Source organism: Ammospiza caudacuta, chromosome Z (genome assembly GCF_027887145.1).
Source record: "Ammospiza caudacuta isolate bAmmCau1 chromosome Z, bAmmCau1.pri, whole genome shotgun sequence".
NCBI classification, from domain to species: domain Eukaryota; kingdom Metazoa; phylum Chordata; class Aves; order Passeriformes; family Passerellidae; genus Ammospiza; species Ammospiza caudacuta.
In genome coordinates, this window is record NC_080632.1 from 86,532,277 (window position 1) to 86,557,959 (window position 25,683).

A 25,683-nucleotide genomic window follows, 5' to 3' on the forward strand; every position below is an offset into this window, starting at 1 on the left:
ATTTCAAGAACTGCTCTCTTGAGCTGAATAAAATGGAAATTGTAAGGAGATGAGAAAGAGCCTTCTGAGGGCTGACAGCAAACAAACCAAATAAATGGGGATCTTTTAGATTAAATTTCTTTTTACTACATTCCATCTTATTTTTGAAATACATTTGGTCACAAAGACACTGCATCAGTTCTGATAAACACAGAAGTTGCTGACCACTGTGCTGCTAAATGTTCTGGAAGCACAGAGCAGCTGCAGCCTGAATGCCAAAAAAACAAACCTTTAACTGAGATGTGGAAAACCCAAAACTCACAGAAAATAATTGCAGAAGTCTATGTACAGAGGCACTTGTTCCAAAATGAACTATGAGCAACAGATGGTATTTTCTCAAATTTTGAGGCAAAATGCTCTTGATGGAAATATGTAAAAACTGCATTATCCAACTAAATAAAATTTCCTGAAATATTTATGAAGCCTTGTCTATTTTGGGACCAAAGTTAATTTTGTATAGCCTGGTTCATAAAGCTCAGCAGTGACAGACAGGGACAAGATGAGAGATTACTGCTGAAAGACAGTGAAGCACCTGGGTTTGTTGTACATCCATCCCAGAGTCCCTCAACTCTTCCTCACCAAAATCCTGTTTGTGACTATAACTGGTTACCTATAATTTACACTGCTTTCTAACAAACTTTAATTAACTTATCACACGTTAAGATGGCTAATGTACTACAGAAAAATAATTTTACGTATCAGAATAATTCCACAAAGTTTTTTCCCATGCGAATGTAACATGACTCTTCCTATTGACTCAATTTATCAAAATCTAGAAGATTAGTACTGGAATGGGAAAACTTGTCATTATTTGTTCAGATAACTTTTTTTGGCTGCATTGAGTAAGCATCTTATTTCTCTGTGAGGGCCACAAATTATCTGCTGGTGAGTAGATGAAAGACCTGCCTTTGGGAACTGCAACATCCATTTTCTCCACAGTTTATCTGGGGAGAACAGATATACTTCAGATAATGAGTCCTATTGCAGTGAATAAAGCAAATTGAACCTGCAATGTTACAATACATCTTATTTTCTCTAGAACAGGACGGCTGTTTTTCGTTATTAGCCAACATTATCTTTGAGGTCAAGGGTTTGGGTTAACACACACACAAATGCTGGAGTGGAACAGGCTCTGTACACACCGTGCCAGCTTGATAGCAACACAAAAATGCATTGGAACACAATGTCTTTGGAGAATGTGTTGTTCAGTAGTGGGCCACAGCTCACCAGGCTTGGGCTCCAGCCTGAGTACGAGCAAGAGCAGCTCTGGAAGAGCTCCACCACATTCCAGTAACATATCTGAAGGGCAAATGGGAAAAAAAAAAAAAAGGTATCTTACGTGTCTCAACTTTGTTTCAGAGAAGTGAAGGCAATCAGACATCTCCCAAAAGTGCTGGGAATAACAAATACAGGAGGATTAAACCATGGCAATGTATTAGAGGCTTGTCTCCCCTGAGCCTTCTCTTCCCCACTCTAACTCTAACTTGGAGACTGTTAAGAATTGCTACTTTTTGTGCAAAGTCTGGGTTATTGTTTCTATAATTAACCAATTCTGTGGAAGAATTCCAATTTATAAAAGCTGACTTAGCATATGAAATATGCAATGTATTCCACTAATTCACTTAGTTCCTAATCAACAAAGAAATGAGAAAATTAGGAGAAATAGCTGATTACATGAAAGGGAATTAAAAGTTTATCTTTTCAATTATACCTGTGAAAAACATTAGGTTGCCCACACAATTCAATAAAAATGAGTAACAGACTTATAAATTTCTGTTTCTTCTAAATACATTCTCTAAATTTTCTGAGAGGTTTTTCAGGAAGGTATTTCACAGAGAACAAGAATCCACTCTTGTCAGTGGAGATAAACAAAATGTAAATTCTCCCTTCTACATTTCTTTAAATCTGTTTTCAGGCCAGGTGATGAGGAAATCAGTTTTCAGTAAATGGCTTATTTTGCTCCATGTGATACTTCATATGAGCAGCAGAGAGGAGCCTACCCTTTTTCAAAATCCAATTTTGGTTTTGGATTTCTATTCTATATTAATAATTTTTCGTATCCAAGCCTTTTTCTTATTCACTTCATACCAAGACTGTGTTTTAATATGGTTGACTCATTCCCTTTAAAACACTCTCCTTGCCTTCATCCCATCATTCAGTCTCCTGGCCACCCACACTGCCAATCAGCAGCAGTTGTGTAACATTATAGGTAATATTAAAAACAGCCACCAGTGGGAGAATTGCCCTCGGCATGACACTGTGAAATGCTGCTCAGGGGGCACAAGACCTCTCTGAGAAGATAAACTGTAAACTGATGAGATTAACTTGCTACAGTAACATGGACACAACATGTAATAAATGTGGCTCTGCAGAGGTTGAAAATGGTCCTGTTTCAACATTTTATAGAATTACAGAACTGTTTAGGTTGGAAAAGCCCACAGAGATGGAGTCCAACCATTCTCCCAGAACTGCCAAGTAAACCACTGACCCATGTCCCCAGGTGCCACATCCACATGGCTTCTAAATCCCTACAAGGATGGGGACTCAGCACTGCCCTGACCAGCTGTGCCACGGCTGGAGAAGCCTTTCCATGAAGAATTTTCCCCAATATCCAACTGAGCCTGCCCATGCCCAGCCTGAGGCCGTTCCCTCTGCTCCTGTCCCTGTTCCCCCCGGCTGTCCCCTCCTGTCAGGAGCTGTGCAGAGCCACAAGGGCCCCCCTGAGCCTCCTTTGCTCCAGGCTCAGCTCCTGCCCAGCTCCCTCAGCCTCTCCTGGGGCTCCAGCCCCTTCCCAGCTCCGTTCCCTGCCCTGGACACGCTCCAGCCCCTCGGTGTCTCTCTTGTGCTGAGGGCCCAGAGCTGCCCCCAGCACTGCAGGTGTGGACGTTTCAGTTCAGACAGATTTGAGCAGCATCTCCACAGGTGAATAACTTCTTCCATTATTTTATCCAACGTGAAGCACACTATCTTCCTCTTATAGCATGTTTCTCAAAATCACTGAGTCTTGGCTCACCCTAATTTCTATTATTTTCTTTGTCTTTCCAGTGTCAAATCACAGATATCTGCAATGAAGGAGTTTAAAGATCTATGTTTGGTTACTTTTTAAATAACTTCTTAGTACCCTTTGGTATTAATGGATGGCTTTTTTTAAAACAACTAAAAACATACAAAAATGTCACTGGTTAGTCTGTAAATGTCCCCGTAAAATATGAAGAGGAGAAATTGGAAATGGAAGGTACAACATGTTCCGCCAATATCTCATAGAGAAAAAGCAGCACACAGAAATTCCAATTCCAGTTAGATATTTAGTACCAAACAGCCTAAAAGGTTTGGTACATATTTTCTTCCTCGTCCATTTCCTCTACTTTATATGGCTGCATGTTTAAAAAAACAATTACTGGGATGTTTATAACATATGGTCACATACTTATGGTTTTTAAGCACTACATTTTTCAATCAAAACCTTGCGTTAGGAACACCAGAAAATTGTTTTAATGCATTGTTGAAATAGATTGCTGTTATAAAAATAAATCCTACTCTTTGGAGAGCTACTGCATTAGTTTGTTCTGTTTGTCTGTGGACGTCTGACCAAGATGAACCATCCAGGTGAATAATTGGTTTCTGAGAAACACTGAACAACCCACTCATGTGAAAGAGGCAGCAGGAAAAGCATCTAATGACCAAATCAGCAAAGAAGGGTGCTTTGGGGATCAGTACTGCTCCTTTTTTCATCCAAACACTTCAATACTTGCCATTAGTGTGAATAAAACAAATGTTGGTTTACATGGCAGTAATAAACAGTTTTATAGAGAGGCCTATGAGGGCTTTATCTTAATAATCACATTTTCTATCTACAGCTACACCTAAGGCCCTTCTAAAACCAGCATTGCCAGGCTTCCAGTTCTCTCAAACGCAACCCAATTAGCTGTGCAGGAAAAAATCAGCGTACAAAATTCTCCTGCTTAACTTAAGGAGGTGCAAAGGAAACCCCAAGATCTCATCCTTTTATAAGACAATCTCTTACAATTTCTTCAGTTTAATCACCTCTTTTAAGAACACTCATTTAAGCAGTCTTCTCAAAAAACATGGGGTTTGAGTGCACATTTTGAACAAATGCCATAATTTATACCCTTTACTGCAAAATAATGACAATGTCCTAAAGCTCTACAACTATTTTAAAGAAGAAAAAGTAAAAAAATATTATCATGTTTGGTTTATTTCAAATGTTTCTAACAAGCAAAACAAGGGGTTTTGAAATTTAGCAGGTGTTCTTACATTTATTTGTTTTCCTTTCTCATAAACCTGAAGAATGAAAGATTTTAAATCAGATAATTATAAGATGCTACTGCCATAGTAAATGTTCCTTCAAACCAAATGCATTTTCATCCCTATTTGCCAAAATAATGAGAATTTCTAAGTGAAATAAACCTTAAAACCATCTATGTAACACAAATACCAGACACCAATGGCACTTTTGTGGAAGTCCTGGGTGATGAAAGACCAACATCCAATTGAAGAACATCATCTTGATGTTCTTCAATGTATTTAATGTAAAAATCTTTCAATCACAAGAAATGTATTTGTAAAGACATAATAATGCAAAAGCCAGCTGCAAATAACTATTAGTACTTCATAGTAATATACAGAAGTTTTAAGAGACTAAACTTCACCAACATCTTTTTTCACAGGATTTTAGGATAGTTCTTCTGTTTAAGGATAATTTATGCAGCATTTTCTTATGAAAGTTTCAATTCATTTAAAGGAAAGAACTGATTAAGAATTCAGACAGAACTGCAGAATTCAGCTATTACTCAATAGAAAAGCCTGCTTTAGATTTGGGTTAGGTTGGTTATTTCAGTCTATTCTGAAATAGCTATTTTTTGGTGATATAAAAATAGGCGGATTAGGTAGGAGTAATATTCTATAAAATATAATTCATCTGAAGGAGGGTATGACTAATATTTAGAAAAAGTATTTTTAGGTCCTCTTCTCAATACTGGAGACAGGCAAACCCAAGAAGAACCTGATATTGAAAATGTTACTTCATCAGCCATCAAGTCAGAGTAATCAAAAAGAAGGTATTATACTGCAAAACAAGGTGACTCTCCTATTAAGTGCAACTTGAACAGCTAGAATCCACATACCATTCAAAACCCACCCAACACTACATTGCTTTAGCATATGCTTTACAACACCCTAATAAAAATTCTCTTGTATAATCACATTTTAAGTTTATTCCTCTAGACAACATGAGATACTAAAAATTCACACACAAAAATCAAGATTTTGGGACTATTAATGATGCGTGACTAAGGTATTAAAAAAAAATCTTACTGGGTTTCCTGATGCCATTTTGAAATGGAAGAAAATAGAGACAATAAAAACACTGAAGAGACCTAGGCAGTGCTTTGGGTGGTAAGTAGGTGGTTTCTGAATTTTAAAGAAAGATTATGACAAAAAAAAACGAAGACAACAAAACAAAACTACCTTAGTTTTTTTTCCTCACTCCAGTATTTGACAAATATGGGCATATCTCAGGCAGCAGTCTTGATTTAATTTGGCAAAAGTTTCCCATTCTGCCACTAGTGTAGCCAAGTTCTACATATTTTGTGAGTTCTTAGCAGTTACCACCGAGCGGTACTTTACAGACTACCAGCTGAACAACGTTAATTACATCACACTAACTCTATTACAGCCAACCAGTTTATTTGGAAATAGGTTTAATTTCATTTCTGCATCATTTCTGGAGTCATCAGATGATTGTGGGGAAGACTTCCCACTTCTTCGTGATAGCACTCGTCTATAGGAGAACACTTCTATGTGATGGCAGAGCTCTGCATTAAACTGCTCTTTAGATAATTAAAACAATCAGAATCAGAGCTGCAGGATACCTCATGTAGTATTAGATGTGCAAGCACAGAACATTTTATAGGACCTGATGAACCTAGAGGTCTTTTCCACTCCAAATGGCTCTATGATTCATAAAATCATATTATGCCAGAATGATTTGGGCTGGAAAGGCTTACAGATCATCTCCTTCTAATCCCCTAAACATCACAACATTTATTTAAAGGCCAAATTGTTCACATCATTAGTGAATAAAACACTTGCTTTTTTCATACTGGGTGAAAAATTAACTTCTCTGCATGTAACTGAATCTAGAACATAAATAGATTCTAGATCTGTTCCATTATGTTTAAAAGACACCAAACACTGCAGTTCATGCACCTGATTTTACCTACTCTTTAGCAATTTCAAGTTTCTAAGATAAATATGGAGCTCTTAATTATAACAGGTAATTTTCTCTTAGGAAGTAAATGATGCAGGGGAACCTTTTTACATCTCTTGATGTACATGGGAGAGACTGGGCTGGTTGTCTCTTGGGGAAACTCAAATGAAGGACAATTTATGAAGTACTTGGAGGTTTGAATATAATCAAATGTAATAACAAGATATAAGCTCCCACCCCCCCAAATTTCTTTTTTGTTGAAACCACTTTTGTAATACTGCTTTTTAATAACCCCCATAATGGCCAAATTAGAGGGACCCCAACTGAAGTCATTCATCCCACATAAAACAAACATTGCTTTTTCTTCTTAGCTTTGTTTTACAGGCTACATTACTTCCAGATGATGCTCGAGGGGCCTAGGAGTTTCAAGAGTTAGACGGTTAAACAGACAGCTGCTTTCTATTTACCATATAAATCAGGAAAAAATCAAAGAAGAATCTAAATATTGGAATTCATTTAGCCCATTATGGAGCACAAACTGAGGGGGAAAAGAAAATAATACAGAAATCTCATCATCCAGATGCAAAGTTTAATTCTGGTTATCAAGATGAGAGAAAAACTCATCAACATTTGCAGAATTCCAGCCCTCCATGAAAGCCAACTTTGCAGAGTAGGTAAATTTACTGGATTGGGAAGGAGTCATGAGAAGTCAGCTCTGATTGGGAAGTCTCCAGCACTACCAGGCTTTGCTACTGCAGACTTTATATATATAACTACACATCAAAACATATATTTTTATACATATACATGCACACACAAAGCTCACTACATTTGTATTTTTTACATTTTTCCCTTTGAGTTGCCAATGCTTTCATTCTATGCTAAATAACCCAAAATCCAACAGATTTTGGATAGAGGATTAAAGAATGGCTGTCCATATTTTGATTAATGTGGCTATTAATATGAAAAGTTTGATATTACTCTACAAGGTTTTTATCCCAAATTTCATCCACCATTGACGTGCTGTTTAAATTACAATGCTGTGTACTAAATAATTGAATATATTGCCACTAAGTGGGATTATTTTTACAATTTTTCCTAACACATTTAAGCTTCATCTGGCTAGAACAAATTTTTTTTAAACCCAAAATTCAGGAGGTAAAACTCAAGTGATGATGTCTGCCAAACTACTTGAATCTAATACTGTATCTACCTTTAATTTTTAATTTCCTCAATTTTTCTATTTAGGAAACTGGTTTTTCTCATATCAGCAAGAAAATGACATGAAGTTGCCAAAAATAAAAATTTCCCTTTTCTTCTCCATAGAAAGAGTTAAGGAGAATCTCTTGTTACCAGCTGTAGTTTAAAAAGCAGGGGAAGCACTCAAAAATCATAAAGAATACTATGAAATCCTAGAAAAGAAATTTTTGGTGTAGATGGTAGCTCCAACAACACATCTGATGTGTTACTTCCCAAGAGAAGTTAACATGTCTCTATTTATGCTGTTAAGTACCTCTGATTTGATAAATTACATTAGGCTGTAATGAAATTACTAAGAAAATCATTGATATCTTAAGTAATATGTCTTGATTTGAACTGAAAGAAGCAAAATTCTCAATTATTTTATTACCAGTTTTCTTGTTTGCTAAAAATATTGGAAAACATGCTTTCATTGAATGCAAGAAAGTAAGAAACATAAACTTAAGTGGATTCTTCCCATTTCTATTTGGATTACATGTAGTATTTCAAAACAGGTCAATGCTGCAACAAAAACAATGAATAATAGTCTAAAAAAGGATTGTATCTAACAACAAAAAATAGTTTTAACAAAGGATTGTTTCTTTGAGGCAATAATGACAGGGGTTGGTTGTCTCTGTCCTGCTGCCTTCTCCATCGTGCTCCTGAATCCACCGCACTGACAAGAGTTTATCAGGAAAGGACACTGGTCCAGCCTCAATAAATGACACAAGTTGCTCTTTTCTTTTTTAAAAACCAGAAAAACCCCAGCAAGAACAATATCAGGGCCAATGGGGGTCAGTTCCTTACTTCAGTTCCCAGCTCTGCTGTTACTCCACAACCTGATAGCAAACTGCAGCAGATAACTCACAAAAAGAACATTAATAAACATGTAAAGGTAGAACTCAGTATATTCTTACCACCATCAGTGAGTATAAGCTTAGGGACTGTGTATTGGGTCAAAAACTTACTAGAATATAAAGAGTACTACGGTTCAAACACACAGAATTTAAGACAGTATCTTAAACAGCACCTAGAATACTTTTATGTGATTTAACTCTTGGATTCGGGTTCATGCAAATTCCCATTTGGATTACAGAGCACAGTAAGAAAATGAGTAATTTCTAAATTAAAGTGAATGAAAAAATGGTGAAAAAGTCATTTTTAAAATACTATTTGGTCCAAACACAACCTGGCAAGAGAACTGCTTATTAGGCAAACCTCCACCTCTCAACAAACAAATAAACCTGTGCAGAGCCGGCAATATTGGAATCACCCTTTTCCTTAGCTCCATACTGAGATACAGAAGCAGAATATGCTGAAGTGATGAAATCTGGCCACAAATTTGTTTAGTCAACTGCCTATGTTTCAGGCTGAGCTGTAACATGAGCAATTTGAAGAGGAAAAAGAAAGGACCAGAAAGCCATGCCTTAACAGTTTACCTTGTTGTTTCAAAATACAGGCCATGAACTTAATTTACTGTCCCCTACACCAATCTTTTCAAGGGCTCTCTTTCCCTCCTCCATCCCTACATCATACCAACAGTAAAAAGAAAAAAATCAGTGGAGTATCTAAGCCTCTTGGCTGTACTCCAGGGAGCTTTCCCAGCTCTATCAGCTGCATTGTTCAGCTCTTTCTGAATGTAAGAGGACAACTTCATACAGAAAGCCTTTCCCCCTGGGCCTTTCCTTAACTGCAGTATTGTTTACATCCAGCAAGTTAAAAAGTTCAAAACCTATAAAATATTTTTCAAGCATTATTTTTTTTTAAGCAAGTATTCTTACACATCTTAAAATGTAGTTCTTCATATATATGTTACCACATGCCTATGTGTGCCTATGTGTTTTGCAGACGTGTATCATGCTGTTTCCCTATTTAAGTCATTAAACTATTATAACAAATTATCTTTTTAGATATTTTTATATTTAATGCTAGAGTAATAGGATATGCAAAGTCTCAGGCAGGCATATTATGGATCATGCATTAGCCCTGAAAATAAAACAGCTGATACATTTTCATGCTCAAAAATCCCAAGCAAATGATAAATCAACTTTTCTTTCCTGCACACAGTACTGCAGTGAGGGTTCAAATGAGTACAGACCAAAGATACTCCAGCAGCAGAAAGATATTATTCAAGTCCTCTCAAGACGTTCTTCCACCCAAAGCAGAGATTTCCCAACAAGCTGTGCAATTAAATACAAAATTGTTGCCTACTTGTGGGCATTGGCTCAGCAAACTGAAGGGAACTCTAAGTATCCATGTACTCAGAACATACTAATTTACCCCATGACTCCAGTACTCCCTCAGACGCTCACTGGGAATTTTCAATCATTTTTAGGCATTTTAAGATTCTGTGGATGCTAAAGCCCACTTCTTAAAAATGCCGTTTTCAATGGTGTCATTTAAATATTCTGAATTACAAATGGCTCGAAAAGCATGAGTTGACACTAAGTCTCTTCCCTCTGCATAGCTGTGGTTTTGCTCTGCCATTTCTAAGTGTAATTCTTGTTTTTTAGAGACGTTTCAGACATGACATCATTCATACAGGTTCCTGTATTTTGATGTTGATGGTTGCTCAGCTGCCACACTCTGAGGATTCTTTGCAGGTTTAGGGATGTATGACTTGAATTCCGAAGCACCCATTACAACATTCATTTTGATACTCACATAATCAGGAAGTGGAGAGTCGTTTGAGCCCAAGGAACCTCTCAAGGACTGCGTGGCTTGCTCCAGCACTTTGTTGTGTTTTTTAGACAACAGAGAAAATAGACTGGGGGAAAAAGAAATTAAAATAACTTCATGAGAGTGTCCTGAAATCGTTAAGACTATTCAGAAAGGAAAGATATCTTATTATACAAAATTTTTGGATTGTAATGCATAATTGTATTATTTATTTGTTTATTTGGCATCTGGGTAAGTAACAGCAGAGTTTGAATCAGAAACATTCTATACAATATATGCTCTGAAGAACATTTTCTGTTCATTATTAAATTCTTAAAAGTCAAACTATCACAGAAGGAATGGCATACATGCAATTGTAGTTCATAAATAGTTTGTGTTCACTAGAATGCAATTTTTAAGTGCAGCACCTCATGCAATACATTGTAATATATACTTAAATACCTCATATATTATCCATTTTAATAACCTATTGCTTAGATAGGAGAAATCTGGGTATATGATAAAAGCTTTGTGTATTTTGAGGCTGAGTTATTGCATTTTACTATTACATATTATTTTCAAATTTATTTTAGCCTAAGTCAATTGAAAAAGGATTACCTTAGCTTTATAATCTGTTAAATCAGAGGTCCATACACATACAGAGAAATAAACATATTTTTCTTGCATTCTGGAAAAAAGCAGAGCAATGACACTCACAGAGGATGGGGTAACCTGATTTACAAGGAGAATGGTGGGAGTAGCAGCAGTGGGCAAAGACCATCAGGTAATGCTCAGCAGCAGCAAGGAGTCAGATGCTGCTCTAAAGGCCTGGATAGCCTAAACATGGCTATCAATTCACAGATGAACCCATCCCCATATTGGAAGAGCTTCTAAGACCATTGAGTCCAACCATGCCCCCTGCACTGCCAAGGCCACCACTGACCCATGTCCCCAAGTGCCACATCCACTTTTAAAGAGCGGCTTTTAAATTCCTCCAGAGATGGGGACTCCACCAGTGCTCTGGGCAGCCTGTGAAAGAACAACCTCTTCCATGGAGAATTTTTCCCTAACATCCATTCTAAACCTACACCGGAGCAACCTGAGGCCATTTTCTCTTGTTAGGTGCCAGATGTTTTTAGGCTTTCTGCATTTAAAAGCATCATTGGGACTTCTTTACTTCTTTTTGGAGCATTACAGGACTCCTATCAGGTTTTCCAAGGATGACTGTGTGTGTTTTAGAGGGGAGAATGGCTAGCCTGTCATTAGCTCTTGTCATCCCATTGCTAGTCAAGAGCCTCAGGAAAAGGCTTTTCCAACACTCCTCACAGCCACAAGGAATTAGCTACACTAACTCACAGCTATTAGTCAATACCATTAGAACATTCCACGCTAAAAGGGGAAGAAGCAACACAGAAATTAAGATATATTGGTAGCTTTCCACCTTTTTCCCTCTCCCAAATTCTATTATTGCACTCACAGACTGAATTTTTTTTTTCAGATCAATAACTGGATCTGCAAACTGGTCCTTGGTAGCAAACAGTAGCACTACTTCTGCAACCATGGGTATCTTTGAAGACTCAGATTTCAGAGATACTGTCATCAGCACCATCTAGTGCTGTGGAGACAAAATAATCAGTTAAAACCAAGCTGGAGATGCTTATGGTGGGATGCAGCAAAAAAGCTGTAGATGCTTATGGTGGGATGCAGCAAAATCAGGTTAAATCTGGTGTCTGCTCCAGAAGATAATTTCACAAAGAAGAAGAATTTGGAATAACGCAGATTTCCAACTAGTAGATTCTTCTCCAAAACACATAAAGCATTCTGGCTTTAAAAGAATTTTAAATATAAACAAGGAAAAGGGATCAAGATTTTGAAAGTGCATGTGTCCAATGTATATGAAGAGGAAAATGAACATACAGTGGTACTCTGCATGGAACCAGAATAGCAAAAAGTAAATTTATTTATTCCAATAGAAATTGGGAAAAAAGGGAAAAAGTAGAAAGGAAAATAATGGACAAATTATTTCCTTATATATTCCTTAAAGGGTTTTTTGTAATAATTACATGTATTATAAGTAGAGTTTGTGGCATAAGAAAGGTCTTGGTGGCTGATTTCTAGTTAAAGAGCAGCAGTGCAGAGGCTTTTGTTGTCTTTCCCCTTGCAAATTAATTGTTGTCTTCCCCCTTGCAAAGTTCTGCTTCCCAGCCACAAACTCATGTCCTTCACACCATGCTGGGACAATTTTTTGTGGGACCAGTGCCCATAACACAGATATCCAGGTTAGAAAAATGCAACACAATTCTCTCCTCCATCCATAGGTAATCCTTCTCTAAGGACCATCCCTTAGATAAGCACAAGGGCAGGGATAATGGCAGGATTTTTCATACTAAATTTTTCATAATAAAAATGCAAACTCAAACACCCCCACAAAAACACTACAGCAAAACACAGGGAAAAAAAAAAAAAAAGAAATCAAGGCCAGATATTGTGATTAGGAATGGATTTGGAGCTTCCTAGGAAATACTGCTGCTCCCTAAATTGGCGCAAAACTTCAATTACAAGTCATTCACTTATTATTGTGCCTCTGTCAAACCACCTTGATAAATATCAGACTAATTTTTAAAGTCTCAGCACAGGGTTAGCTGCAACCCTCAAAAGGCATTTCTATGAAGTTTAGCTCATAAATACCCTTCATCACCAACAAATGCTGCATTCTAGAAGCGTTGCTTTATTTTGCAGCAGCCATGTCTCCAGTGTATGTAAGGTTTTAAGCTTGATTTTGATTTTCAGGGCATGAATAATGCAATTTTTAAAAAGCAAAAATCCTTTACAACAAGGTTGTTCCCCTCCTCACAACAAGGTACAAGGTCCAGAAGTGGAAGCTGTGACTGTCTCCCAAATTTTCCTCATGTGTCTTCATCACACATCTATTTTTGCCCAACTAAAAGCCAAGCTGAGATCAAAAAGAAAAATATATGTACTTTGTGGCAGCGTGCACAGGCTGACAAGAATATGGATTTTTCTACTGGAATATTTGTCCTCTTTCATCCACTCTTCTCCATCAACTGTCAGGCAGGCCACGGAGCCTGACAGCCCTTCAATCTCACCCATTATGGACTTTTCATGACAATAAAGAGCTATGTCCAGAACAATTAAATCATCTTGGTGTCCCTCATCTCAACTCCTCCCTCCCTCACAGAAGCACATCCAGGCCAATGCATAGTGAGCAAAACAGCAAGTTGGAATAAGAGCAAGATGAGGTAACAGCTGGCATCTGTTAGGAAGATTAGGACTCATCAGCTGGCATTATCAGGAGAAATTCCTGGCTGTGAGGGTGGTGAGTCCCTGACACGGGGTGCCCAGAGAAGCTGTGTGCAGCTGGGAGTCTCCAAATCCCTGCAAGTGTCCCAGGCCTGGCTGGACAGGGCTTGGGGCAGCCTGGTCTGGTGGAAGGTGCCCCTGACCACACAGAGTGTCATCTTCAAGGTCTCTGCAACCCACACCATTCTGGGATAATGTGATCTATTACAGATCATCAAATCGCAGCAGCGATGAGCTCAGCCAGCAAGGAAGACTAAAGGCTGAACAACAGTCTCAAGGTCCTGTGGTTGTTTGTTTTTAAGGAATTAAAAACAACATTGATTTCTTACCTCCCTTTACACAGCAGGTTTTAATTTAACTCAGGGCTGAACTTCAATAAATAAAAGAAATTAATACAGACTAAATAGAAATGGTTGCTAATACCAGTGAATTGATTAAGTGCTATTTGCACACACAATAAAATGCAAACCAGTAATATATGAACTTAACACTTTCAAAAAGTCAACTCCACAAAGTGTGTAGATCCCAAAAGGAAAAAAAAAAGCCAATATGGAAACTCATTTAATAAGTGCCTCAAAAAGTCTAATTTACATCAGTTTGAAAAAGCTCATAAAGTACACTTTTCACATCAAAAAACCCCAATGTATAAAATGCAGCTTTTATAACTAAATTTGAAAAAAAGATGTGAGAACTAAAATTAAAAGTTGAAAGGAAATATGAAGTTAGAATTTGCCACAAAGTTTTCTGAAAGCTTTGAACAATGAGAAGGAAAGGTAGGAGTGTACTTTATTTTAATGAAGTGAATAGGATGCTCCAAAATAACAACATGCCAGTTTGTCCTGAGCATAATACTGGAACAGTGATTGTGAAACTCATTCCAAAGAGGATATCACCATCACTAAAAAATACACCTTGCTGATGGTCTTTCAATGAGACTGTAAGAAAAATAAAGCACAGTACCCCTGTTGTAACAGGCTTCTACAAATCATTTATATTACTTTGCTCCACGTGAGATTTTTTTAAATTAATACAGTTGAATAATAAAAAGTAACACTTCCAGAAGTGGAAGCTGTGACTGTCTCCCAAATTTTCCTCATGTGTCTTCATCACACATCTGTTTTTGCCCAACTAAAAGCCAAGTTGAGATCAAAAAGAAAAATATATGTACTATGTGGTCACCAAGGACACTGGTGGTGTTTAAAAGCCATGTGAATGTGGCACTTGGGGACATGGGGCAGTGGTGGGCTGGGCAGTACTGGGGAGCAGGGCTGGACTCAAACTTAGATGTCCTTTCCAACCAAAACAATTCTGTGATTTTATATTCAATAAAGTTGTGCTGTGCAGCAAGTGCCCCTGTCATCCTGCGTGAAAGATTTTGAAACAATTGTATGAAAATGTACAGGATCTAAACCAGAGAACATACTTCTCCATGAAATTCTTGAAAACTCATTTATTCAATGGATTTGAGAAGAGTGAATTGACGAAAAAACCAAAAATATGCAAAGGGAGAAAGGAAGTTTGCTTACACAGTACTCTACAAGATACCAGAATTTAAAAAAAAAAGTTATTAGTAACTTAACTATCATTACATGGGCACCCTTACAAAGGAGGTTGGAGCCTGGCTCAAGGTGCAATAAATTCCTATTTGCATTGTCAAAGCAATGGCAAAGAGGGAAGAAAAACCTGGGAGGAAAGAAGACAGTCTCAATACCTAGGGTATGAGATGAGCTTAGACTGATGGGTGTGATACAAAGAAAGAGATGGAAGCCTGAAACAAAGTGACACGGATAGAAACAAACTGATGACATCAGCAGAGGAAAGTCAGATTGTGTTATATGACAGCAAGACGGGGTAAGGATTGGATTTCTCACAATTCAAATCACTACTGAGCTTCTAAAGGTGAATTTTCATTTATGTGGGTATCTAGAAATATTCTCTATGTGCTGAGTAAAGAACTACTTGAGGACCAAAGCACCTCTCCACAGAATTTATTTGAAGTTTGGAAATTCAGATGTTCTGAATTTTTTCTGCTCACTCTCCTAGTTCAGAAGTGCTGCAAACAAACTGAACAGCACCCAAACACAAACCACTATCTGGTAATGGGAAAAAACAGTTCCATGGATCAAAAAATTTGAGGATGAATGTTCTCAAACAATTCAGCAATACTCTATGGTGCTTTTTCTCACTCTTCCTATATACATGCCAAATGTACTATCGTTCTCTATTTTAAAGATTTAAGTATAAAGCCCTAAACATCAAAACCTTGCTACACTAAAAATACTCCTTTTAAACAAAAGGATTTTACAATGAGACAATCATATTAGAAAAAAGCTCTAGAAAGATTTTATTTTCAAAACCTGACATCTAAAAGTTAAAACCATACCTTGATTTCTGTATATGTAAGGAACACTGCTTGGGCTGACCTATTTTTTAAAAAGGATTACAGCAAAACAAAGTGTGTGCTGTGGCACAAGAACTCTAGACATGGATATGTCCCAGCACAGACGTCTCCAAGCAGATAACCTGAAATGCCCATCTGGTTGAATAAAGGTCTGTGAAGTGTCATACCAGACTTCAGAACAAAATAAATGCACTGTGCTGCTCCACTTGAAATACAATAAATGCATTGTCCCATAGACCTGTATGGGGGACAGGTTGTAAGCAAGTGCCTGTCTGTGGGCAATGGAGAAGTGCTCTGTGAGCACTTAAGGAACCCAGCACTGGGAAAAATCCATTTAGTACAAATAAATGCAGAGAAAAATCCCTAAGTCCCCTGTGCTCATGTCTACTAAAGAGCCCTTGAGGCATTCTGCATTCGAATTATCCAAGCTACAATGGCACATAAATAGAAATAAAGAGAGACAATAGCCATGGAGAACTCCAAGGCCTCTGCAGGGCCATTTACTCCATAGAGAGGCACTGCTCTTATTTATTTGAGACCAACTCTAAAGCCTGGGAGACATTTAGGATCCCAGGAAACAGAATCTAACCAATTAAAATATTAAATAACAGAATAAACAGAAAATAAGAACGCACTTTATATCTTTCTTTCTAATCTTGTAAAGTGAAACATGACTAAATTCTGCTGAATCAAGATTTGCTATATTTACTATTAGGTCCATCTGGCTTGTGGAGATGATGTGAAATCAAGAGACTCACAGGGTGCAGACTCCACAAATATCATGGATGTAAATAACATGGTTAGCATGGGCCACACTGATGGACAAAGAGGGTTCAAGGGATCAGGGAATGAGAAGAACTCACAAACAGTAGAACATTCACACGAGGAAGGTATTGCCATGTTCCAATTTTGCTGGACAGAGATCAGACCTTTTTCTGCTTTTCTTATATTGTGCCTTAAAAATATAAGTTTGTGTCCCCTTGGAAACAGCTATGTGCCACAGCTGGCAGCTATTTCAGGGCAAATCCCAAACTACAGAATCTCTGAGTGATTTGGGTTGAAAGAGATCTTAAAGCTCATCCAGTGCCACCCCTGCCATGGGCAGGGACACCTCCCACTGTCCCAGGCTGCTCCCAGCCCCATCCAGCCTGGCCTGGGGCACTGCCAGGGATCCAGGGGCAGCCACAGCTGCTCTGGGCACCCTGGGCCAGGGCCTCACCCCCCTGCTTTTAAATAAAGAATTTCTTCCTAATATCCAATCTGAACCTGCCCTCTGTCTGTTTAAAGTTGTCTTGTTGATATCTGCCCATGTAAAAAGTCATTCACCTGAGCCGCTCTCTGGCATCACAAATGGTTTTAATGCAGCCTGGGTAAGAAAATTATTTCTATCCCATCTCCCTTTTAAACAGCAAACATAAAAGGCCACTCTTTTAATTCTACAATCCTAAACTTGATCCTAATAAATTATATACTTCAAGATATCTTCATGACAAAACATCTCATTAATTTTAGAGTACCCTTTTATCTGCCACTGCTAACATACGAGCAGAGATCTGTAAGTCATGTGCTATAAAGCCATATCAAATTCTGCCTCACAGAGGCTAACATTATTATTTAGAATATTGTTGTATTAAGTAGAAAAACAAGAAGTCACCATACACTTGTAGGTTTATAAGCAAAATCAGAAACAACTTAGAACAATTAAGGGAGGCTTTGCATTAACGAACAGGATTTCCTGCCAAAATGGAGTTAGAAAGACAATGACATTAGAAACAATATGGAAGAAAGGAATTTGATGTGGCAAGAAAAAAGTAAATATTTACAAAATAAGCCAAGAGTTTAATTTCCAGAGACCAGGAAATGTATTTCTCAACTGAAGGCATAAATTGTTCGGCATCTCATGGCCACTTTCCAGCCAATGTTGGGAAATGTATGCTCCTATTGCTAGAGAAGTAAAAGGAACAGAAAGCAGTAAATTCCTTCCCCTGTATCATGGTACAGATCGTTTTATTCCCCTTTTGTCTGGCATTTCAAATAGCATCCTTGTAACTCCACTTACAGGGCAGAGGCGGGCTAGGACCTAACTGTAGCTTGTATTGAAATAGAAACTCAATAAGCAGACTGTGATATACCATGGACTGAATTCCTGCATGAAAATCCTACAGAATGTGATGATTTTGACTTGACAGGGCAGTGCTTTGCTGAGCACCACTTCTCTCCTGTACTTTTCAAGAGAGTGGCAGGCAGTAAACTAAATCCTGAAAGGCTGAAAGCTAAGGAGGAAAAATCAGTGCAGTCCAGTATAAACAGAATATATATTTGCAAAGCTCAGATTAAACACAAGGCTTATTCTGAGCTAAAAAACCTCAAATCTGTTTTAGGTGTCTCAAGGTATGCACATAATTCCTTTTAATGATCCCTGTGTTTGTCCTGTTACTATTTTATAAGAATATCAAAGGGGCAGAGCCTGCAATATTTCAATTTTATCTACTTGCACTTAATTCAATAAGGGTAAGGGTCTAATAGTTGCTGAGAGATGACATTTGCCTTGAATGAGGGCAAAACTCTGTGGGTGAGAACCAGAGGAAATCTCTGGAGAAAGCATCCTGAGCAAAACTCTCACCCAAAACCCTAACAAAGAAATTACAACATGAAAATTAGAAAGACACTGCTGTTGTGCAACCTAAGGTCCAAATCCCTATCCTTTGAGCAGCTCGGATTTGGCACAGCTCTGCTCAAACACACTGGCTATGCAAGCACATTTGAATGCATTTGTATGTATTTGGGTGCTTGCTACACTTGGAAAGAGAATTGCTGTGCCCTCTAAACTCATTCTGACAGGAAAGAATCTGGGTCCACTTTGGGAGACAACAGACTCATTCTCCTTGCAGAAGGTCACAGGGTATGGGTGTTGCTAACAGCCCTCTTTGTTCTAAGATTTAGGCAGAACATGAGTCTGGAGCCCTGGTTCATACCCAGAGCCCTCACAGTGCTCACCTCTGGTACCACCCTGTCTTTACACAGTCCCGTGGGCTCAGTGAGGGTTTGGCTTTTTAGTGCCCTGGCACAGTTACAATGAATTAATTGCAATCTCCTGTGAAACTTGGAAATCATATCACAGTCATAGAATGTTTGGGTTGGATGGGATCTTAAAGTCCATCCCACCTCCAGCCCCCTGCCATGGCAGGGACACCTCCCACTGTCCCAGGCTGCTCCCAGCCCCATCCAGCCTGGCCTGGGGCACTGCCAGGGATCCAGGGGCAGCCACAGCTGCTCTGGGCACCCTGGGCCAGGGCCTGCCCACCCTCCCAGCCAGCAATTCCTAATTCCCAATGTGCCAAAATCTGTGCCTGCCCTCTGGCAGTGGGAGCCATTGCCTGGGTGCTGTCCCTGCCTGCCTTGTCCCCAGGGGCTGTGCAGCTCTCCTGGAGCCCCTGCAGGCCCTGGCAGGGGCTCTGAGGTGTCCCTGGAGCCTTCTCTTCTCCAGGCTTTGATCTAACTTCATAAAACTTGAATTTCAGTGTCGAACAGAACAAGAAACAAGCCTCTAGGAGGACCCATCATATGCTGCAGACAGAGAATGCTGTTTTTGTCTTATGCCTTTGTCTCCTTTCTCCCTCCTTTCTCTTGGTCCCTGGCCTAAAGGTCTCTCTGACCTGTTTGCTCCACAGGAAGGACTTTACTGCTTTCCTTGTGGACTGACCTTGTCTTTGGCCAAGTGTCCTTCCTGATCACATCTTTCTCGCTCCACAGTGATTCTGCTAGTGGGCATGGAAAGCCTCTAGTTGTCTCTCCCTCGTCACTACAGTCTGTTTGGTTATCCTACTCACATGAAACCTCTACAATTTTAACAAACTGGAAACTTTTTTTTTTAAGAAATAAAAAAAATCAGACCAATCAACTTCACAATAAAGTCATTGCTAAGGACACTACAGAAATGACCAAAAATTCAAACCTGACATAGGTGCCACAGCTAAGACGTTCTCCCAAACATAATTTTGGATGCAAGGACTCCCTTTTGCATAACAATAAGGCCATTTGTAAACTTCCAGTGCCCCATAAAGGAAAAAAATTGCAAGATAATACATTTATATCTGTGGATAACTTCCATAACTGTTTATAGTGGGTAGCAATCTTTTTTTCCCAAATCTGTATTTATAAATAATTTGTATATTCATTGTGAACACTTGTGAACCACTGAGAACTTTTATGAGTATCACAAGCTGTAAAAAGAACAGTTATTAAGGAAATGAGCTTTTTTTGTCTTCTGGATAAAGTTAGATGGCATGTGTTCAGTGTGCCTGAGGCTACACAACGAATAAAGACAACGTAAAAAACCCCAAACCAGTGAATAATTCTACATTCAAAACAAAGCACAATGAACAATCACTTAATTAAAGATTGTGTTTCACTTTTGAAACCAAGACAGTGAATTAAACTTTTCATAAAACCTTATCTATTATTTCCTGAACTTTAAATCAAATTCCAATATTGATGAAGTCAATTTCTATTGTAAAATATGCATAAAGCATAATATATTGCGTGTATTACCACCTCCTTCAATGGAGTACCTCCATCCATATCATGTTAGTGATTTTGGCTCAAATATCTCATTTTACTGAATTTCCAGACATAAAAAAATTACACAGTTTGAGCTGGAATACTATAAAGCTGAAGTTGGAGCTGAATTTGAATTATTCCCCCTACGCCTTCACCAGGAATTTCACACAGGATGTTCAATCTCGGTACACATACTGCAATTTCCAAGACGTGTATTCAAACCAGTACATACAGAATTTCAATTTTCAAATTTTGCTCATGCATTCCTTTCTGAATAAATCATTCCAGGCACAAAATACCTTGGAAGGAATAAAGAAGAGGATTTTAGGTACTGTAGTTGATAATGAACTCAAAATTCACACTACAATATCTGGTATCACATTGGCCAAACCGGCTCGAGCAGCGGCCCATGGAAACATCTGCCTGAGTGCTGCACCTGGGTCAGGGCAGCTCCAGGATCAACCCAGGCTGGGGCTGAGCAGAGGCAGCAGCCCTGGGAGAAGGAGCTGGGGGAGCTGTGGGTGAGAGCTGGGCCTGCCCCAGGCTGAACACCCTGCCCTGGGCTGATCCCCAGCGTGGGCAGCAGGGCAGGGGGATCCTGCCCCTGTGCCCCTGGGCTCAGGTGAGAGCCCACCTGCAGAGCTGCCCCAGCCCTGGCTCCAGCAGCACAAGGAGCTGGAGCTGCTGCAGCCAGTGCAGAGGAGGCCACGGAGCTGCTGCCAGGGCTGGAGCCCCTCTGCTCTGGAGCCAGCCTGGCACAGCTGGGGCTGTTCAGCTGCACCAGAGAAGCTCCAGGGACACCTCAGAGCCCCTGCCAGGGCCTGCAGGGGCTCCAGGAGAGCTGCACAGCCCCTGGGGACAAGGCAGGCAGGGACAGCACCCAGGCAATGGCTCCCACTGCCAGAGGGCAGGCACAGATTTTGGCACATTGGGAATTAGGAATTGCTGGCTGGGAGGGTGGGCAGGCCCTGGCCCAGGGTGCCCAGAGCAGCTGTGGCTGCCCCTGGATCCCTGGCAGTGCCCCAGGCCAGGCTGGATGGGGCTTGGAGCAGCCTGGGACAGTGGGAGGTGTCCCTGCACATGGCAGGGGATGAAATGAGATGAGCTTTAAAGTCTCTTCCAACCCAAACCACTCTGGGATCCTATGACAAAGTGTATGCACCTACATAAAACACCCACACCTTCCTCCCATGGTATTTGTTAGAAATACTTCTCCTCTCTGCAAACAGCACTGATGTGCAGATCAATATACCTTCCAAGAGATGAAATGCTTAAACATTTTCAGAAGTACATGAAGGCATACTAGTATTTGAAAAAAGGAAAAATGCAATAAAAACACAGGATAATGTCAAATAATGTAACATCAAATAACGTAAGATATCAAGTGTTTTTCAATACAAGACCAAGATTAAGTTTATTATCTGTTACTAAACACACGCTGTAACAACACAGTACTTGAAATATATGTATCTCAAATGAAAATTGTTTACATCCTTCACTGTAATGTCAACATCATCCCCTTTGAAGCATTTCTGTGAATTTCTGTTCTTAGAAACAAACATGCAAAAGGTAGCCTGTCATAAATAAACCACTTTTGAAAGGAAAATTGAGGTTAAAATAGATAGGAAATTAAAGATAGGTATTTTCATCCTGAAAAATACTGCATCACCAAAAGAAAACATTTATCAAGAATATTAAATTTTTTGTAAGGGATGTTAATATCCAGTCAGAACCCAACTGCAGTGAATGCTGAAAAAAACAAGGGATAATGAAGCATTTCATAAGAGTGCAATTCACTGTGGAAAAAGCTACAGTTAATGACCTACACGGAGGTTAACTTGGCTTTAGGAAGTCCCAGCCTGCCCTTGCCCAGTTCAGTGTAAATGCTGTGCCAATATCCTTGGAAATCAGCCCACAGCATTTTTTTAAGTCCTGTTATTTAAAATTTCTCTTTATTTTCTTTATTTCTCTCTTTTTGGTAGCTCCAGCCTCTCAACAACACCCATGTCCTTTCCTATGTATGTCTGAGAGATAATGCCAGGGCCTTTCACTTGCTTCCTTTTCCATGTATCTTTATTACGAACAGTAAAGTTGACCTCCCTAACATCACATCCCAAATTCACAGTGTTTAGTGATCTTCTCTCCCTTGTTCTATAGTTCACAAACAAAAAATTAAACAAAACAAAAACAAACAAAGCCCACACAAACAAACAAACAAAAAAGGTGGGGGAAAACAACCTGTGAAGCATCACTGGAGGGATTTAAAAGCTTTGTGAATGTGAAACTTTAGTGACCTTGGCAGTGCTGGGGGAATGGGTGGACTTGATGCTTTTAGAGGGATTTTTCAGCCTAATGATTCCATTAAATGTAGAGCACAGACCTAGAAAGGTTAAAACACATCTCCAGGGAAAAGCATATAGGTATCAAGAATATACCATGGTCTCCAGCATATACAGAAGCATTTACAAATACACTACAGCTTGAAATGCTCTGAACTACTCATCATTGCAGGAAGATGACAATCTTGGAACGGATAATCTGGAAGCCTTTAAGGAAGGAAAAATATTTGGAGTACTGAATTCTCCCAGTTTTTTGTCTCCATCACCACCACTGTTCTCCCAAACAAACATGTGTGATCAAAATCACCATAGCTCACAGCAGGAAAAGGTTTGTCAGCATCCTGAAGGATCCCCGGCTTGGACCGTCTCCTCATCTTTTATTAAAATATTTTCCATATCTAGCAAAAGTCACATCTTACCCAAGTTTCACAATCCAACCTTGACAGAGCTAAATGCAACCCTGTTTCTCCACTCTAGTCTGCCTGTCAATGTTTTCAATTTTATTCTTCAGTGAAAGAGGTGTTACAGACAATACCAATGAGATCTAGAAAAGTTACATGGGCATGAATAGCCCCTATTAAGAAAAAGCAGGTTTTATTTAGATAAAGCTTTAAAGCTATTGTTCATTACTTTTCAGTAGGAAATATGTCATTATTTCTCACACACACTGTCATCTGAAATTACCTTACCCATTGCTGAACCTGTCATTTTGAAGAGAGATTATTTTATTGCCTTCAGACATCCTCAAGTCTCAGAACTGGTGGGACAACTAACAAAGATTTGATTTAATTATTTATTTCAGCACTCTTGCAGTTGTGCAATATTTTTCCATCTTAAAAACTAACATGATAGCTTTTAAGTCCCAGTCCTTTGAGCTGCACAGTAATTAAATTTACATTGTCTTCAATTTATTTGGAAATTAACCTCCTTCCCACAGAGAAAGAGGTTGAGCTTTACCTCCCACTCAGTTGTGTAAATCTTATTCTGCTGTGTAATTCTTCCTGCCTCTATCAATCTAAAAATCCTCCTAAATTCCAAAACATTGCCCTCCCCAAAACACACTTTTTAAAAAGGCACATTTCTGTGATGTTCCAGGTCATTCTCTGTTTTTCCCAAAGTTAAAACAACATTTCCAGGAACTGACTTCATGATGATAAAGCAAACACTAACAAATTTCTTTTCTATACTGTACAAAAACCAAGTACAACCACCATGGGTTGGGATGTTAATTCCACTCCTGCTTGGGAAACAAATGCTAGGCCATAGGATCAAACATAAATTGCATTTCAATAGGATATTCAGAAGAGACACAGTAAGAGTCCTTCTAGGCATGTACAAACATTGTTCTGAATTTCAATTTATCCAGGTGACAGAACCACAGAATCATTTAGGCTGGAAGAAACCTCAGAGATCACAGAGCCCAAGCTGTGCCTGACCTTGTCACCCAGCCCAGAGCACTGAGTGCCATGTCCATGCCTTCCTTGGACACCTCCAGGGATGGGGACTACCTGGGCAGCCCCTCCTAATTCCTGAGCACCCTTTCCATGAAGGAATTCCTCCTGATGTCCACCCTGAGCCTGCCCATGCCCAGCCTGAGGCCGTTCCCTCTGCTCCTGTCCCTGTTCCCCCCGGCTGTCCCCTCCTGTCAGGAGCTGTGCAGAGCCACAAGGGCCCCCCTGAGCCTCCTTTGCTCCAGGCTCAGCCCCTGCCCAGCTCCCTCAGCCTCTCCTGGGGCTCCAGCCCCTTCCCAGCTCCGTTCCCTGCCCTGGACACGCTCCAGCCCCTCGGTGTCTCTCTTGTGCTGAGGGCCCAGAGCTGTCCCCAGCACTGGAGCTGCCTCAGTAGTGCTGGCATAGCTCACAGATGAGTTTTCCCAACCCTGGTGGTATAATCTGAAATCTTAATTCAAGGCCAAAACTATCTCGGATACTGAAGCAATTTGTAAATGTGAACAACTACACAGACCGTATAAAGACTCTCAAAGATAAAATCAAGATAATCATGGTATTTTACAATTAAGCCAAGTTGTAACACTGTAATGAAGTAAAGACTAGATAAATGGACATGGAGGTGGACAGAAACCTGGCTAAACTAAAAGGGTCAGAGAGCTACAGTCAGCAGCACAAAGTCCAGCTGGAGCCCAGCCAGAAGTCGTGCACTCCATGTGGTGATTCCAGAGGAGGCCACGGAGCTGCTGCCAGGGCTGGAGCCCCTCTGCTCTGGAGCCAGCCTGGCACAGCTGGGGCTGTTCAGCTGCACCAGAGAAGCTCCAGGGACACCTCAGAGCCCCTGCCAGGGCCTCCAGGGGCTCCCGGAGAGCTGCACAGCCCCTGGGGACAAGGCAGGCAGGGACAGCACCCAGGCAATGGCTCCCACTGCCAGAGGGCAGGGACAGATTTTGGCACTTTGGGAATTAGGAATTGCTGGCTGGGAGGGTGGGCAGGCCCTGGCCCAGGGTGCCCAGAGCAGCTGTGGCTGCCCCTGGATCCCTGGCAGTGCCCCAGGCCAGGCTGGATGGGGCTGGGAGCAGCCTGGGACAGTGGGAGGTGTCCCTGCCCATGGCAGGGGTGGAACAAGATGGCCTTTAAAGGTCACTTCCAACCACTCTGGGATTCCAAGACCAGTGTTTCCCAACATCTCCACTGATGCCCCAGCTGGTGGGGCAGGCTGCAGCCTTGGCAAGTTTGCAGGTGATACAGAACTGGGAGGAGAAGCTGAAGCATATGATGGTTGGGTTGCTAGAGGGACAAGGACAGGCTGGATAAACACTCCAAGAGAAATCTTGTGAAGCTATGAAGGGATGTACCAGACCCTGGGAGTTGAGAGTCAACCACATGCAAAGCAGCTTTGCAGCAAAGGCCCCCATGTTCCTGGGGAACACAGAATTGAAGGTGCAC

General features: G+C 40.0%; 1 protein-coding gene across 3 annotated transcripts in view; it reads right to left on the reverse strand.

Moving 5' to 3' along the window:
- The window catches only part of DYM (dymeclin), a 209,911-nt gene that overhangs the window by 56,367 nt on the left and 127,861 nt on the right, over positions 1–25,683 (reverse strand). For 2 of the 3 annotated variants that reach the window (XM_058823249.1, XM_058823248.1), the window contains one exon: positions 10,172–10,274. In XM_058823249.1, the coding sequence (XP_058679232.1) occupies positions 10,172–10,274 (103 nt within the window). Of the gene's footprint in view, positions 1–1,378; positions 1,433–10,171; positions 10,275–25,683 lie in introns of all 3 variants that reach the window. The other variant, XM_058823247.1, reaches the window with a different exon arrangement.